Genomic DNA, 15,037 nt, shown 5'->3' with positions numbered 1-15,037 from the left:
CCAAAATTAAATGTTTATACAAGATAGGCTTAATATGTTCTTCCATTTATCACTAAATAATCCATAGTTCATAAATACATTGCGAATCATTCGACTTGTTTATCCTTTATAAGAAATGTAAAAATATTAATGCAGATTATGTAATTCAATTAAGTTCGTGATTGACGAGTGAAGAAGGTTTTTGTATGGATTGTCTTTATTTGAGGTGGAATTTAATTTTTATTCCTCGAATATGCGAGTTTTAATTTTTTTAAATCATTATTGCTCATTTAATAAAAAGTTGTGGGTTAAAATGTACTTAATTATGACCTATTTCACTGGCAAAACTAATATTGCGAGACAACACTTTTAAAAGAATATTTATCTTGGAGCATAGGTTCGATAATATTTGATTCAATTGGCAAGACTTTTTAAGAGAACTATTGTTCCAGATTATAATTTGTACTACTGAACTTATGGCTTGGATATAACTTATGTCATTGAACTTATGTCTTGGGCCATGACTTCTGCCTTGAGCTTAATTTCTTTTGCCTTTGAGACATAATTTGTGCCACAACACTTGTGCATTGAACATAATTTCTTTTGCCTTTGAGACATAATAATATCTTTTATCTTGAAGTATAACTTGTGCCACTAAACGTATGACTTGGGTATCTTTTACTAAACTTATGTGTTGACATTATTTTTTCATTCTTTTTGCTATATATATGGATATTTTCGATTAGTTTTTGTTACTTAAAGTTCTGAAGGATAAAAAATTATAGACCAACAATTTTGAGAGGCAAATATTAAAGACCAACATAAAATAGAGATATTTGTGCGAATGTCTCTTCTTCTAATTTTAAACTTGGGCTAATATTAATCTAAATTTTAAGAGAAAACTACCTTATTAGACATACATTCATATTCTATACCATATATACTAACTCTAATTTCTATCTATAATTATGTATGATGTATTTTACCATTAATTAAAGGTTTCTTATCATATATTGAGGAAGATATATCTAAATACATGTATTTTTGCTACTAAATACACTAAAATAATGAGAGAGGCGAGCGAGATGGGAAGAGAAATAGTCATGTATCTCAGATACATACAAATCACACCAAATACACATTAGATACATGTATATGGCGTGTATCTAGGAAAACATATATAAGAAAGTGGCAAGCGAGATGAGAGAGGGGAACAAGATTTGTGTACGTATTCTAGATATATGCGAATCCATTTGAATACAGTATATCTAAAACAAATTACACCTAATTTTGACTCTATATATTAAGAGGTAGATATATCTGAATACACCAAAATCCGATAAGATTCGTAATATTACAAATTAGACCGTATTTAAGTAATTAACATTAAATCTAATGGTTTTGCCACCTATACATATGTCATTGTATATACAACACACATGCATTGACGTAATTTCTTAAAGGCAAATTCCGAATTCAATCAAATTAGGGTAAATCAGAAAGATGTTGAGGCACGTCGGAAATCGAATTCCGGGGTTAGGGCAACGAACGTCGGCGGCGGCGGTGGCGCAAGGGGTTTTCCGGCGGCTATATCATGAAAGAGTGGTGGACCATTACAATAATCCTCGTAATGTTGGGTCCTTTGATAAGAACGATCCCACAGTCGGTACGGGTCTCGTCGGAGCTCCGGCTTGTGGTGATGTAATGAAGCTTCAAATCAAAGTCGATGAAAAGACCGGGAAAATTACGGATGCTTGTTTCAAGACCTTTGGTTGTGGCTCTGCTATTGCTTCTTCCTCACTCGGTACGGTTTTTCAATTCCGAAATCTTTGTTGTGTTCTGTGTTTTCTGGGAATTTAGTACTAAGAAAAAGAGATAATTGTAACAAACACACGGAAACTATCACTTTTGTGCGAGTTTTATATCTGAACTATCACATTTATCGTATTACCGGATAACAGATGGATCACTTTTTTGCGAGTTTCCAAGTGAACTAGGAGGTGTTTCTGTTTGCTATCTGAATTATAACCAAGTATTTATCAAAACTAGCCTCGAATTTAATGAGTTAGCTGTCATGTGGATGAAAGTTTGTCAGAGGTGTGTTTTGATACATAGTTGGTGCTAGTTAAGGTATGAAATTCACAAAATAGTGATACATTAAGTGTGTTTTTGATCATTATCTCTAGCTAAATTGAAAAAAGAGGAATCTATTTACCCTTTTTCACATATTATGTAATGTTTTTATTGAGCATATGATGCTATTAAGATAGGTGTTGGTGATTCTGAGTTTAATTTTTCCAATTTTCAGCAACGGAATGGGTGAAAGGGAGAACAATGGAGGAAGCATTGTCCATAAAGAACACGTAAGTCCTTTGAACTTTCTTTTCCTTTGTCATTTTTGTGTGTGTTTTAAGGGTACATAGTGTGGTTTGAGATTGCCCCTTTCAGTTTTTTTCCTGCCTTCCTCAAGTGACCTTAAGTAGTTGAACAGAGCTTATTCTCTTAGCTATTCGTCTCGAATTTTGAGTTTCATTTCAAAGAAACCATTTTTATTGTTCCTGCTTCGTCAAGTTTTAGTGAAATGTCCTTCAATTCAATGGTCCTGCTATGTTGTTCTTACCTGGTTCAATACCAATATTGCTTCTGAAATAGTAAAGTGTGTACTCAGTGGCTCCTAAATTGTGTCAGATTACAGTTTCAAAAATACTGTTCTGCAAATTAGCATTTTAACCAAAGTAGTCGGCTAGCGTAATTCCCTCCCTTTTGGGTGAGGAGGTGGAGTATTAGCTGGCATGCATGTTAACCAATAAACTTGGGCATGCTTGTTGACCAACCCACTCGATACATGTTATCTCTCACTAGTACAGGTGTACTTGAGTAATTCTGGTTCCCGAGATTTAAACGAATGAAAAATTTACTTTGTGTCATCTTTGTTGAGATTTGAACCTTATGTCCCAAGGATGTTACTTCAGCTCTTTGGATGCACTGTTTGTGCCATCTTCCTAACAGGCTGAAAAGGTAAGGTTGAACTGCTTGGAGATTAGAGGTTCTTTATCTTGTATGTGTCGATTCAGCAAAATTGAAGGTTTAACCTTTTTTAGAATGAGGTTACTGCACTGGATATCTCATCCCCACCTGTAACAGGTCAATTAGAAGATGGTCCCTTAAACTAGGAATGATTGAATTGAGCTTGAGAATTCTTTCTTTCATGAACTTATTGAAACCTCGGAAGAAAAGCTTTTTGAAACTTAGCCGAAAAATACTTGCCCAAAAAAGAAAAAGAAGAAAGAAAACTTGGCCGAACAACAAAAACAGAATGCAACAAGTCCTTTGGTTCAAACTTTAAAGGGGAATGTACACTACATGGGTTTGAGTCCTGGTTTGTGTACCAAGTCTGGTATTTAAGTAGAAAATGGTAGAGGACCGGGCCTATTATAGACCGAGTTTTAAAACTAAAAATACTCATTTCTTAATATAGTTTAGAGTGAACTTACTTTGAGGAACTGGATATGTGCAACTTTCTTTTGAGAGATATCATTAGTTTAGCACCAAGAAGGTTCAATCATAACTATTTATGGGATACCGAAAAAACTTCCCTTCTAACTCGAGGCTTGGCCAACTTACATCAGGAAAGGAAGTGAGGATTGGCTAACTGGCCCCATTGCTTGTTAGACTATCTGTATGATGCATGTATATTTGCAGTTTAAAGCATTTTACAATTCCCTCTTTGTCCTCGGTTTTGACCCAGTTCTAAAAAGGGTTATTTATGAGAGAATTGATGCTCATATGAAGGACCTGGTGAATCTTAAGTTTAGTACGCGAAGGTTATCAAGTCCAGTCCTGCTAAGTTTAAATTTGATCTATTTCCAATTTGTTTGATAACTTTACTTGAATCTAATGAACAATATGCGTGCTAAATCATGCGGCTATTCTTGTGTCAATGCGATTGTCATTTTACTGAAAGCATATATATTCTTAGAAGACTGGATTTCCGGTGCTACAACTGTCTTTAACCATACTTGGAAGAAAATTGATCCATCTTGAAATCAATTGCTTTTCGAGGATCCCCATGAAAGCGTGTTCTTTCGTTAGGATAGACTACCTCATGGCATAGTTCAACTTCAACTTTTGCAACATTATTAACTCCCAAAAGCAGATACGCCACGTCATTAGTCTTATTTCTAAATACCTGGCTTCTTGTTACATCTTTCCCTTACCGTTATCTTTGATCCAATTTTTTTTTTTTCCGTATCATCTGTGGAGAGAGATGATCAGATAGTCTATGAGAACAAATCTATTCTTTTATCTGTATGTAGAAACATACTAGTTGCCGCAGTATTACTTAGGTAGTTTCACGTACTTCAATAACTGTACATTGTTTTATTGTAGTTATTGTTCCTTTTTCAAGAATGCTTTGTCATGCTTCCTATAGTGTCTTGTTATGGCTTCTTTAATCCCACTATTTCTTTTTCCTTGAGCCGATCAAGTTTCTATTAGAAACAACCTCTCTACCTCCCAAGATAGGGGTAAGGTTTACGTACACTCTACCCTCCCTAAGTCTACTTGTGCGGTTCCACTGGGTATTGTTGTTGTTGTTGATATTTGAGTTTACTGCAGGGAGATAGCAAAACATCTGTTCCTTCCACCTCAAAAAATTCACTGCAGTATGCTAGCTGAGGATGCAATTAGGGCTGCTAAGAAGGATTACGAGACGAAGAAGGCAAAATTTAATGAGAATGCCGAAAATGCATCAACAGAAAAAGCTGTTTGATATACTAGTTGAGAAATAAATCATATTCATGCAACTACTATTTTTCTTTATTATGACTGTACCAAGGGTTTTATAAACTTCGTTGTCGACTCTGTAGTTGTAAATTTCACAAGTGAAAATTCATAATATAATCTTTGGATTTTATAACTCCAAATAGTTGCTATTTTCCAATTTATTGTATATGATTTAATCATATAAGTTGATGTAAAAATTGAATATGAATATTGTTTATTTCATGTGATGTAAAGTTAAGTTCTTTTTAAATTTGTCTTGTAACAACTAACAAGCATGTGACTTTGTCTTTAGAAAAATACAAGAAAAACATTATAATTTTCTACATTATGTTGGTGTTATTGTTAGCACTTGTCATTTTAATCATCTTAATTATTTTTCTTGGTTGATTTTTTGTGATTGTACATATATTTGATAAGTGACTTCAGAAAAAAGGAAAACCCCTTTCTCATAATAAATGACGAGATTGAAAAGTTAAATCACAAAAAGCCTAATTAATTGACTTCAGAAAAAAAAAAAAACACTCTCTCCGATTTATGTGATTTGGAAAGAATAATTTATGACGCGTGTGTCTTTCTTGTTCAACTTTATATAAGTTTAAATGTCTATTTGTGCACACCTAAAATTGAAGGGCATACTAATAAGATCAAATTAAAGGACAGATTTATGTATTAATGTACTCACGACTTTCCTAATATGTCCAATTTGGCATATGTTAAATGCCATAAGTTGAAATAAAAGGATTAATTTGTAAAAGATTTGACACACAAAATGCACTTATATAGTTAACTAATCAACATTAGGCAATATAGAAAAAAATCACATAAAAATAGTATTCCTCCGATAATAATTACTACGAGTCGTTTGGTAATTGGTGAATAAATTTTCAATTATACTAAAATTATAATACAAGAGTACTTAAATACTGACGTGAATAAGAATATACTTTTCTTAGTAGATGCCAACTCAATTATTCACATGTGTATATAATATATATAATGTTATATAAAATACATACTTAGCTTTATATGAGAGAAATTTTAATTTCAATTTTAACCTAGATTTTCCTAGTAAATTAAACTTCAGAAGAGACTCGTTATTTTATTCTGTGAATTGTGATTAGCAATTCTAAAAATATTATATCACATATTGAGTATGGTGTGTCATATATAAATTCAAAATTACTTATATCGTAAAAAACTGATCAATTAAATATAAAATAAAATAATCTCACATTTTATTTCGTAATTGTTTGTGTTTTCCTTAGTACATCATCAATGATGAAACAAAATGGCATACATTTCAAATCCGGTAGAGATTTTCCTTTGACTTTGATTTAATTTCATTTGGGGACAAAAGTCTGATTAATTTTTATTTTTTTTATCAAAACCTAATTTCCTTTGATTTAATATGACTTTAAATTCCTAGTGTATTCCATATTAAAAGTATTTCGTACAATGGAGCTATTACATCATCAATGATGAAACAAAAATGGCATACATTTCAAATATTCTTTTCTATGATTATTAAATTCGTTTTAGAAATTATGTGTCTTCTTATGCATGCATCGTTGAACAATACACATTCACTAGTCACCTTTTTAATTTTCAACATTTTTTCACTTGAATTTTTCCCCCCACTTAATTAATTAAAAACTGAACACGTGTTAATTTTAGAGAGGGGTTAAGTTGTTATTTATAGTTGTTTTCTTTCATTAATGGCATTAACTAACACTATATATACGTATAAATTATTTCTTAATTAAAAAAATGTATAAAACTTAAAACAAAAATTATAATGTCGAAAAGAAATGAGTATTAATGTGAATTTTCAAATTAAAAATGGAAAATAAGATAAGAGGGAGCCGAAAAAGAGTTTAACTTTTATGAATCGACAATGCAAAAATAAAAATTCAATCAGGTCATCAAAAAAAAAATTACAAGTAGACTTTTCTAAAAAGGCCAGATTGGTAACACAAAAGAAGATTGACTAATATCTACATTGTCTCTTTCTCACTCACATCCAATACCTTTTCACTATTCACCCCCAAACCCCCACTCCCCACCCTATTACATTCCCGTAAAATTTTGTTAGATTATATATAAATGCTTCGAGAATAATATATTTTTACTTACATACCAAACACAAGAAAATAAATAAAAAATTCATTTATTTTCCAAAAAAAATATTTTCTAGACCCGCCAAACATACCCTCAAGTACAAATTATTTATTCAAACTCCCTCCAGAGAAAAATCAACATTCCAAGTGTGTTCCACATGAAGTGTAGCCACTATATAAGTAACCATCTCAAAATGCAAAGTTCATCAAATAGAGTTTTACATTTCTTAATTTCTTGTACTAAGATATGGAGTTTCATCACTTTGTTTCATTTTCGCTATTCATCTTCTTCCTCTTTATGATAATTCAAAATTGGAGCAGAAACTCAAAAACCCTCAAGAAAAAGCTGCCACCGGGCCCGTGGAGGTTACCTATTATTGGAAGTGTACACCACTTGACACGTGGAACACCTCATCGAGTTCTCCGAAACTTGTCGCAAAAATATGGACCCATTATGTACTTACAACTCGGGGAAGTTCCCACAGTAGTTGTATCCTCCCCACATATGGCCAAACAAATTCTAAAAACTCATGACCTTGCCTTTGCATCTAGGTCAGTAACCATGTTGGGAAAAATTCTTTGTTATAATAGTACGGATATTGCCTTTTCCCCATATGGTGATTACTGGAGACATATGCGTAAATTGAGTGTGTTGGAGCTACTTAGTGCCAAGATGGTTAAGTCTTTTAGCTCAATTCGACGCGATGAGCTCTCAAATCTCCTATCATCTATCGACTCAATGGTAGGTTCACCAATCAACTTATCAGAAAAACTTTTTTGGTTTATGAATGCTTCGACATGTAGGTCAACATTTGGGAAAGCATGTAAAAATCAAAATGAGTTGGTAACGTTGATTCAACGAGCAATGTCATTATCTGGTGGATTCGAGCTAGCTGATTTGTTCCCTTCGAAAACATTTCTACATGGAATTAGTGGGATGGAATCTAAACTTATGAAAGCTCGTAATAAAGTAGACATACTCTTGGACAACATTATCAATGTGCATAGAGAGAATCACACAAATGGAAAAAATTATAATGGTGAGTCTGGAACTGAAGATCTGATTGATGTTTTTTTAAGAGTCATGGAGAGCGGCGAATTTCAATTCCCTCTAACAAATGACAATATTAAAGCAGTTATTCTTGTAAGTGTATCTTTTTATTTTTAGATACAATTGGTTAACTACTAACATCATACCTTTTTATTTGTTTCCTTTTAATATATATATGACTTGGTTGGTGTAGGACATGTTCGTAGCAGGGTCAGACACGTCATCTGCAACCGTTATTTGGGCATTATCAGAAATGATGAAGAGTCCAAGTGTGATGGCCAAAGCACAAGCCGAAGTGAGAGAAGTCTTTAAAGGAAATGACGATATTGACCTTGAAAAACTTAATTACCAAAAGTTAGTGATCAAAGAGACACTTAGGTTACACCCTCCAACACCCTTGTTAGTCCCTCGAGAATGTAGGGAGGAAACTGAGATAGATGGATTCACTATACCGTTGAAAAGTAAAGTCTTGGTTAATGTATGGGCAATAGGAAGGGATCCTAAGAGTTGGGAAAATAATCCTGAATGTTTCATGCCCGAAAGATTCGAGAATAGTTCTATTGAATTTACTGGAAATTACTTTCAACTTCTTCCGTTTGGTGCAGGAAGACGAATGTGTCCAGGAATACATTTTGGTATAGCTCTTGTTACTCTACCATTAGCCCATTTGCTTTACAAGTTTGATTGGAAGCTTCCAGAAGGAATTCATGTAAGGGATTTGGATATGACTGAGTCAAATGGAATAACTGCTAGAAGAGAGAATGATCTCTACTTGATCGGTACACCTAGCTCGTTTTAGTCATTGAGTTTGCAATAAAAAATGTATGAATTTGTTTGAATCGAAAGCTAGTACACTAGCTCCACCCCTGATAAGTTTTAATTAATAATGTTGCTTGCTTCACTTGTTTTAGTGTGCACACGTGTTGAATAATAGACCAAATATTTTCTTTTACATTTTCTTCTTTTTCATCTAGTCTTACATACCATGATGAATAATGGATTAAATAAATGAAATATTTATACATTAATGGATGACTTTTCATGGTGGCTAAATTTTGACTTATGTGAAGGGCAATAGTGGACTTACAGAAAAAGGCTGATTGGTATAATTAGAGCTATCAATATAAATCGACCTAATTTATTCGTGTGCCTAGCCTATTTGAGCTTTGAAGTTTGATGGATTGGATTGGGTTGGGCTAACTTACTATGTCGACATGTCTTTAAATGGACAGCTCAACCCTATGTGAACGGGACAATGTTTTTTAAAATATACTTTTCATAAGGTTTTTAATCTAATGTACTCTAAAGTTTCTAACATAAATATCTACAAGACAACGTTACCTAGTATTGTTAATTAAGTCTCAAATTACAATTAAATTATCTCGATATAATACTTATTAAGTATGAATTAACTAATGAAAAAGCTGATCGATTTGGATTTGATCAATTATTTCAAATTACGCAATAATTAATTACATCAATTGGGATCAAACTTAGGTTGGTCTATAACATATCAAATAGAAACAAGTCTTCTAAAAAATATTTTGATAAATTTTCTCATGTATCAATATTTTTTTGGTTCACACCTGAGTCGCATTGAGGCTCGAGTCTCGATTAAATTTGAATTTGCATATTGAAGGAGCAATGTTTCTAATGAGAATTTTTTTCATTTTTAAGAGTTTGAAATCAAAAGTTCTGATTAAGAATGGAGGGACTCAACCATCTCATCGCAATGTATGTCGGTGCAAAAGTAAGGAATTGGTCATTGACTACCTTTACCCCTTTTAATGTATAGTGCATTTTGAATAGTAATATTCTTTTTCACTAGTTTTTTTCATATCTCAAATATTTTTGGCCTTTAAGGAGTTATTATGATGGTAATTCACTCAATTTTTTTTTATTGCGTTACTAACTTATTTCATTGGGGAACAACATGTTAAACCAAGAATACTCAGGTCAAGAGGTCATAGAGCCTTTATTTGTTAAATATAAATATCAATAAAACTTCAAAAAATGATGCAGTGACAAAGTCAGAATTTTTACTAAAAAAGTTTAAAATATGAAAAAGTAAACATAAAAAAGAAGTCGAAGCGAGTTCAATATCTAATATATATACATAAAAATAATAATTTTAACTATACATATATAATATAATTTTCCACCAAAGGACCTCCTTGACCTTACCTGGCTCCGCCTCTATCCTGATGGTTATGGGAGTAGTTTTTTCAAAGTTACATCATATAAATGCCGCAAAAATGTTTTAGCAACTCTAGAAATGCAATGATATTAACACAAAAATGTGGAACATTTATTTAAAGAATTTGTAATTAATTTTTTTTATAGAGGTCTTATAATAATGTCTTAGATGCCCTTCCTAGAAGGTGGTCTAAGGTATAGCTATTTTATTGGTGTATGATAATATTTCACAGTTATTATAAAAAAAAGAAGAAGAAATCAATCAAATATCTTTTGCATCATTTTCCAATATGAAATTGAACTAACAAAAACTTATAAGGTTCAAGAAAGCAATAGATCGAAATCATACAAAAAAGATTAGCATGATCCGAACAAAGAATATGAAGCAATAGAAGAGAAGGTCTTACATGAAAAATTAAGAGCATGTTAAGATAGCCAGGATAACTTGCCTACAACCAAATAAAAAATATTATCAAATGGAGTAGGCAAGTCATCCTTGGCTACTAAAAAATACTCTCAACTTCATGTAAAACCCCTCTTCAATAATGTTATTTAACTTCTACAAATATGTGATGCATTTATTTGGTCTCTAAATGTCTCTATTTATAGGTTCAAGAAGGGGAAAAAAGTGAGAAAAAATTGGTCTTCATTTTATTTTATTTTTTGCTTTTTTGTTCTCCCTATTTGACATTCTTCCTATTGATCTCAAGTCATATTTTGGAATATATTCTTTATGATTTTGGATTAGAATTGAGTGAATAATGTTCTCCAAATTAAAGGATCAATTATTCTAGCAGGTTGTCTATCATATATATTTTGCAAATCTCAATAGTCAACCTTACAGAAAGAAGAACTATTTTCTTGACATGGAAAACAAATCAACTACATTTTCCTTTCCCTATCCTATGTAATAATTCTTTTTTTTTTATAAAGAAAATAACTTGAGTGCTATTCTAATTCGAGTAACATTACAACAATTAAAAATAACTTTTAGAGGGAATAAATATACACATTAATAAAGAGTGCGGAAATTTTTATATGTATTAGTTAATTGTTATTGGATCTAATATCGTTATAGGCTTTAGGGACATTTACAGAGAGTGCTATTTACTGCTAAATAATACATATTTAGTAGCAATTAAGCTATTACCGTTAATTAATTACAGTTAAAGGTAATTTTTTGATGTAGTGTAACTACATATATGAAAACCAAATAATCTTTTGGGTGTATCATTTATTTTATTTTATTTTGGTTTTTCATTCGGTGTCCTTGTGCCCACATTGAAGCCTAGATTAAATTTGGATCGCGCACGGCAGTCCATTCAGGGGTGACACTTCCAACAAAAATTTTTCATACTCGGGACGGCTCGAACTCGAATTCTCTGATTAAGGGTGAAGCAGTTCCACTATTGCACCACAATTTACGTGCACACAAATTCTTTAATTACAATTTACAAGCTCATGTGTCCTTTCACATTGCATGGAGTCATACCCTTTTCTACTATTAACTTGATATAATTTTTTAATTTTTTTAATTACCATATGGTAGCGTGATCTTTATATTAATGAATAAAATTACAAAGCTAAGGAGAGCATAAGCCCGGCCCAACTATTCTAGATTGTAGCCAATAGATACTTCGTAAAAAAAAAGGCATAGGCAAAAACTATACAAGTTTTACATAAATAAACAAGTCTAGTGTGATGGACAAAAACAACTATAACATCTCAACTAGATTAATTTTATACAAAATATTTTTTCCTTTGCTTATGCCTTAAAGAACTCCATTTATATGAGATCAAGTCTGTAATGTTCAATGGTTATCAAATGGAGGTGAACTTATGCAAAAATAATCCGCTCCTTATTTGTAATACTCCATTTTGCTAAGACATCTACGACTTGATTGACTTTCCTATAACAATGTCGAACCTTGCATGTAATAGTACTTGAAATATATTGAATACGAGCAATGATCATACGTAGATCAAGTCTATCTATATTTATTTTCTTCAATCATTAAACTTAAATTTAAATTACTAAAAATAATAAAAATGTGCTCATGCATGTCAGAAAATTTGGAAAAAGTTGCATATTAATTATACGAAAAAGGGTAAAAAAATACCCTTAAAGTATGCGAAATAGATCACTTATACCCTCCATTACATTTTGAGATAAAAAATACCCCGTTGTTATCCCAGGAGACCACAAATATCCTCAAGAGTTAACTACCTAATTTTTTTAGTGATGTGGCAAGCCACATAGGAATAATCCCTCCACCTAAGCATTGCCAACTAGGATTCACTACAAAAGAGCTTGACCTTTGGTGGCGACAAAGTCGCCACAAAATCCTGAAATATTGCCACTAAAGGTTATGAGTGATTTTTAGTGGCGACTAAGGCTGCAACAACCATTCGCTAGTAAAACCTATATTTTCAATAAAAAATATAATAATTAAGTTTTGGTTGCAATCTAATTTTTCAAAATAAATAACTTGCACTATCAATATTAAAAACATCCAATATTATTACGAAAATCATCAAAATTACTTTTCGATTGAAGTCTCCAATTATATGCATAATGCATCATTGTACATTTTATACATTTACATGACATAAAAATAAAACATATAGTGTCTTCAAACTCCTTAATAGATATCATTTTTGGTTTCTTAAAAACAATGAAGAAAACAACACAAAATCAGAATTTAATGTTAAAAGACCTTTAGTGACGATATTATGGGCTTTTGTGGCGACTGTTGTCGCCACTAAAGGTCTAGTTCTATTGTATTGAATCCTAGTTGGTAATGCTTAGGTGGAAGGATTAGTTCCACGTGGCTTGCCACGTCACTAAAAATTTGGGGTGTTAAATCTTGAGGGTATTTGTGGTCTCTTAGGATATATAACGGCGGGGGCATTTTTTATCCCAAAATATAACAAAGGGTATAAGTGATCTATTTCGCATAATTCAGGGACAATTTTGACCCTTTTCCGTTAATTATATCATTTTGACTAAAGTTGGATCATCAATATATTTGACTTTTTAGATAAAGCATATTGTTTGGAAGGAATACCCTTTAAACATAAAGATTGGGCATCAAATCCATTTTTTCAGCCCCACAAAATAATCAAGGTCAATCATAATTCATAAAAGGTCGAATTTTGTGTTGTATAGGGAACTACAAAAGGAGAAGAAAATACATGCACTAATTTTTAAGTGTCAATGTGCATGCATGACAAACTAATTTAGACTAGAAAAATATGTATACGTCTCAGTTTCAAATAAGTTGAGATCGATCGACATGTGATTTATTTTTGTTCTAGTTAATCTTAATTCATGTCATCAAATAAAAATAAAAGTGAAAATAAGTTAAATATATGTAATGATAGCAATATTATAAGTCCTCTAGCAAGATAACTATTCCAAACTAGCATATATCCTCTATATGAATCTTTTCCCTTTATTATATTGTCCTCTTTAATATTTAGTTGAATTTGCATTACTATCAAGAAATTATAGGTCTTTCGAGACAAAAACACTAGGCGATTTCTTTTCATATGTCCTAGTCATGGTGGACATAGTTAATTACCTAGTACTCATTGCTAAGAGATGACATGTATTATGTGGAATTAATCGAAGTGCGTGAACTGATCAGAACACCCCAATTATTTAAAAAAAACTAAAGACATTTCAAAGACAATTTCTTTCAAAAATAATTTTAGTTTGATCTTGTCCCCTAAAAGAATTACTTGGAGATAAAGTGAGTATAAATGTTCTTTACAAATGAAGAGAACTTATTCCATTTTGGGAAATTGGATAATGTAGCTAAATAATCAAAGTCAAAGCAATTATTAAAGGAAAAAAAGTTAAATAAAGAATTAAGTCAAAGATGCTTATATAGTTCTTTCATAACTAGCACTAATTTGTTGTGGCTATAAATAGTTGGCTAACTTGCAATATAGCAATCATCTCAATAGAAAAGAAGAGAAGTCTTACATTAAGAGGAGAGTCATATTGTTTAGTAGCCAAGGATGACTTGCCTGCTCCATAGTCTAAAATGTGTTTAATCACCTTTTAGTTTGGTTTCAGGCAGTCTCCTTAGCTACCTTGACATGCTCTTTTCTTTTATGCAAGACATCTTTTCAAAATAGAGGCTTCAGTCATCGTTAAAATATCGAGACGAGGCACATGATGTGAGGAGTCTTATTTAAAAGAAGAGAAGTCTAGCATGATGAGAAGAGTCTTATTTGGTAGCCAAGGATGACTTGCCTGCACCATATTTGGAAAGGTCTTTCATATGTCCTTTCATTCTTGGGGTCAAGCAGGTCATCTTTAGCTAACTTGACAAGCTCTTCTTTTTCATGCAAGACTTTCTCTTCTTCCATTTTTTTTAGTCATGTCGTTCTCATTCATAGAGGCGGACTCATGATTTTAGAGTAGAGTAGGAATTGAACCTGATCTACCTACGGAAGGATCATTTGTGCATCGTGTATCAGCAAGAAAGATCAAATGACTTTTGAAACTTATAGTTTAATAGACTGTTTGGCCAAACTTCTAATAAGACAAAGTGCTTATTTAAAAAGTACATAAGCGATTATGAATAGTGGTAGTTGTTTCTTAAGAAGCTAAAAGAAGTAGTTTTTCTCGAGAAACATTTTAAGAACATTGACCAAGCATCTTAGAGCCTGTTTGGATGGACTTATAACTTTCGGCTTATTTTTGTCTTTGTAGCTTAAAAAACAAGTGTTTATTATTATCCAAATAATACAAAAGTGCTTAAAAACTATTTTAACTTAAAAACACATCAAATAAGGTCAATTCTTTCTTTTTGGCTATAGGATTTGATGTCTTCATGCTTCCATAAATCATTTGAAAAGAAGAGGAGAATCATATTATTGTTTTGTAGCCAAAAGG

The 15,037-nt window shown here is 31.9% G+C and overlaps 3 protein-coding genes across 3 annotated transcripts in view; all 3 read left to right on the top strand.

Moving 5' to 3' along the window:
* Positions 1 to 15,037, top strand: part of LOC125877631 (uncharacterized) — a 306,889-nt gene that overhangs the window by 259,284 nt on the left and 32,568 nt on the right. The window lies entirely within an intron of this gene.
* LOC125876381 (uncharacterized) lies at positions 1,428 to 4,834 on the top strand. The gene is made up of 3 exons (XM_049557564.1): positions 1,428 to 1,783; positions 2,288 to 2,342; positions 4,597 to 4,834. The coding sequence occupies exons 1-3, from the start codon at positions 1,483 to 1,485 to the stop codon at positions 4,748 to 4,750; spliced, it is 510 nt and encodes a 169-aa protein (XP_049413521.1). The 5' UTR covers positions 1,428 to 1,482; the 3' UTR covers positions 4,751 to 4,834.
* Positions 7,129 to 8,981, top strand: LOC125876357 (premnaspirodiene oxygenase-like). The gene is made up of 2 exons (XM_049557535.1): positions 7,129 to 8,025; positions 8,126 to 8,981. The coding sequence occupies exons 1-2, from the start codon at positions 7,129 to 7,131 to the stop codon at positions 8,729 to 8,731; spliced, it is 1,503 nt and encodes a 500-aa protein (XP_049413492.1). The 3' UTR covers positions 8,732 to 8,981.

The sequence above is a fragment of the Solanum stenotomum genome, chromosome 9 (assembly GCF_019186545.1).
Source record: "Solanum stenotomum isolate F172 chromosome 9, ASM1918654v1, whole genome shotgun sequence".
Classification (NCBI taxonomy): Eukaryota; Viridiplantae; Streptophyta; class Magnoliopsida; order Solanales; family Solanaceae; genus Solanum; species Solanum stenotomum.
Note: the sequence above shows the minus strand (reverse complement) of the source record. Positions and strands in the feature narration are given on the sequence as shown.

Bases quoted from the DNA above. Each gene is read 5' to 3' on its own strand.
- LOC125876381 (XM_049557564.1), top strand. From the start codon at position 1,483: ATGTTGAGGCACGTCGGAAATCGAATTCCGGGGTTAGGGCAACGAACG. The intron at 1,784-2,287 runs GTACGGTTTTTC...TCCAATTTTCAG, and splicing joins TATTGCTTCTTCCTCACTCG to CAACGGAATGGGTGAAAGGG. The intron at 2,343-4,596 runs GTAAGTCCTTTG...AGTTTACTGCAG, and splicing joins GCATTGTCCATAAAGAACAC to GGAGATAGCAAAACATCTGT.
- LOC125876357 (XM_049557535.1), top strand. From the start codon at position 7,129: ATGGAGTTTCATCACTTTGTTTCATTTTCGCTATTCATCTTCTTCCTC. The intron at 8,026-8,125 runs GTAAGTGTATCT...TGGTTGGTGTAG, and splicing joins ATATTAAAGCAGTTATTCTT to GACATGTTCGTAGCAGGGTC.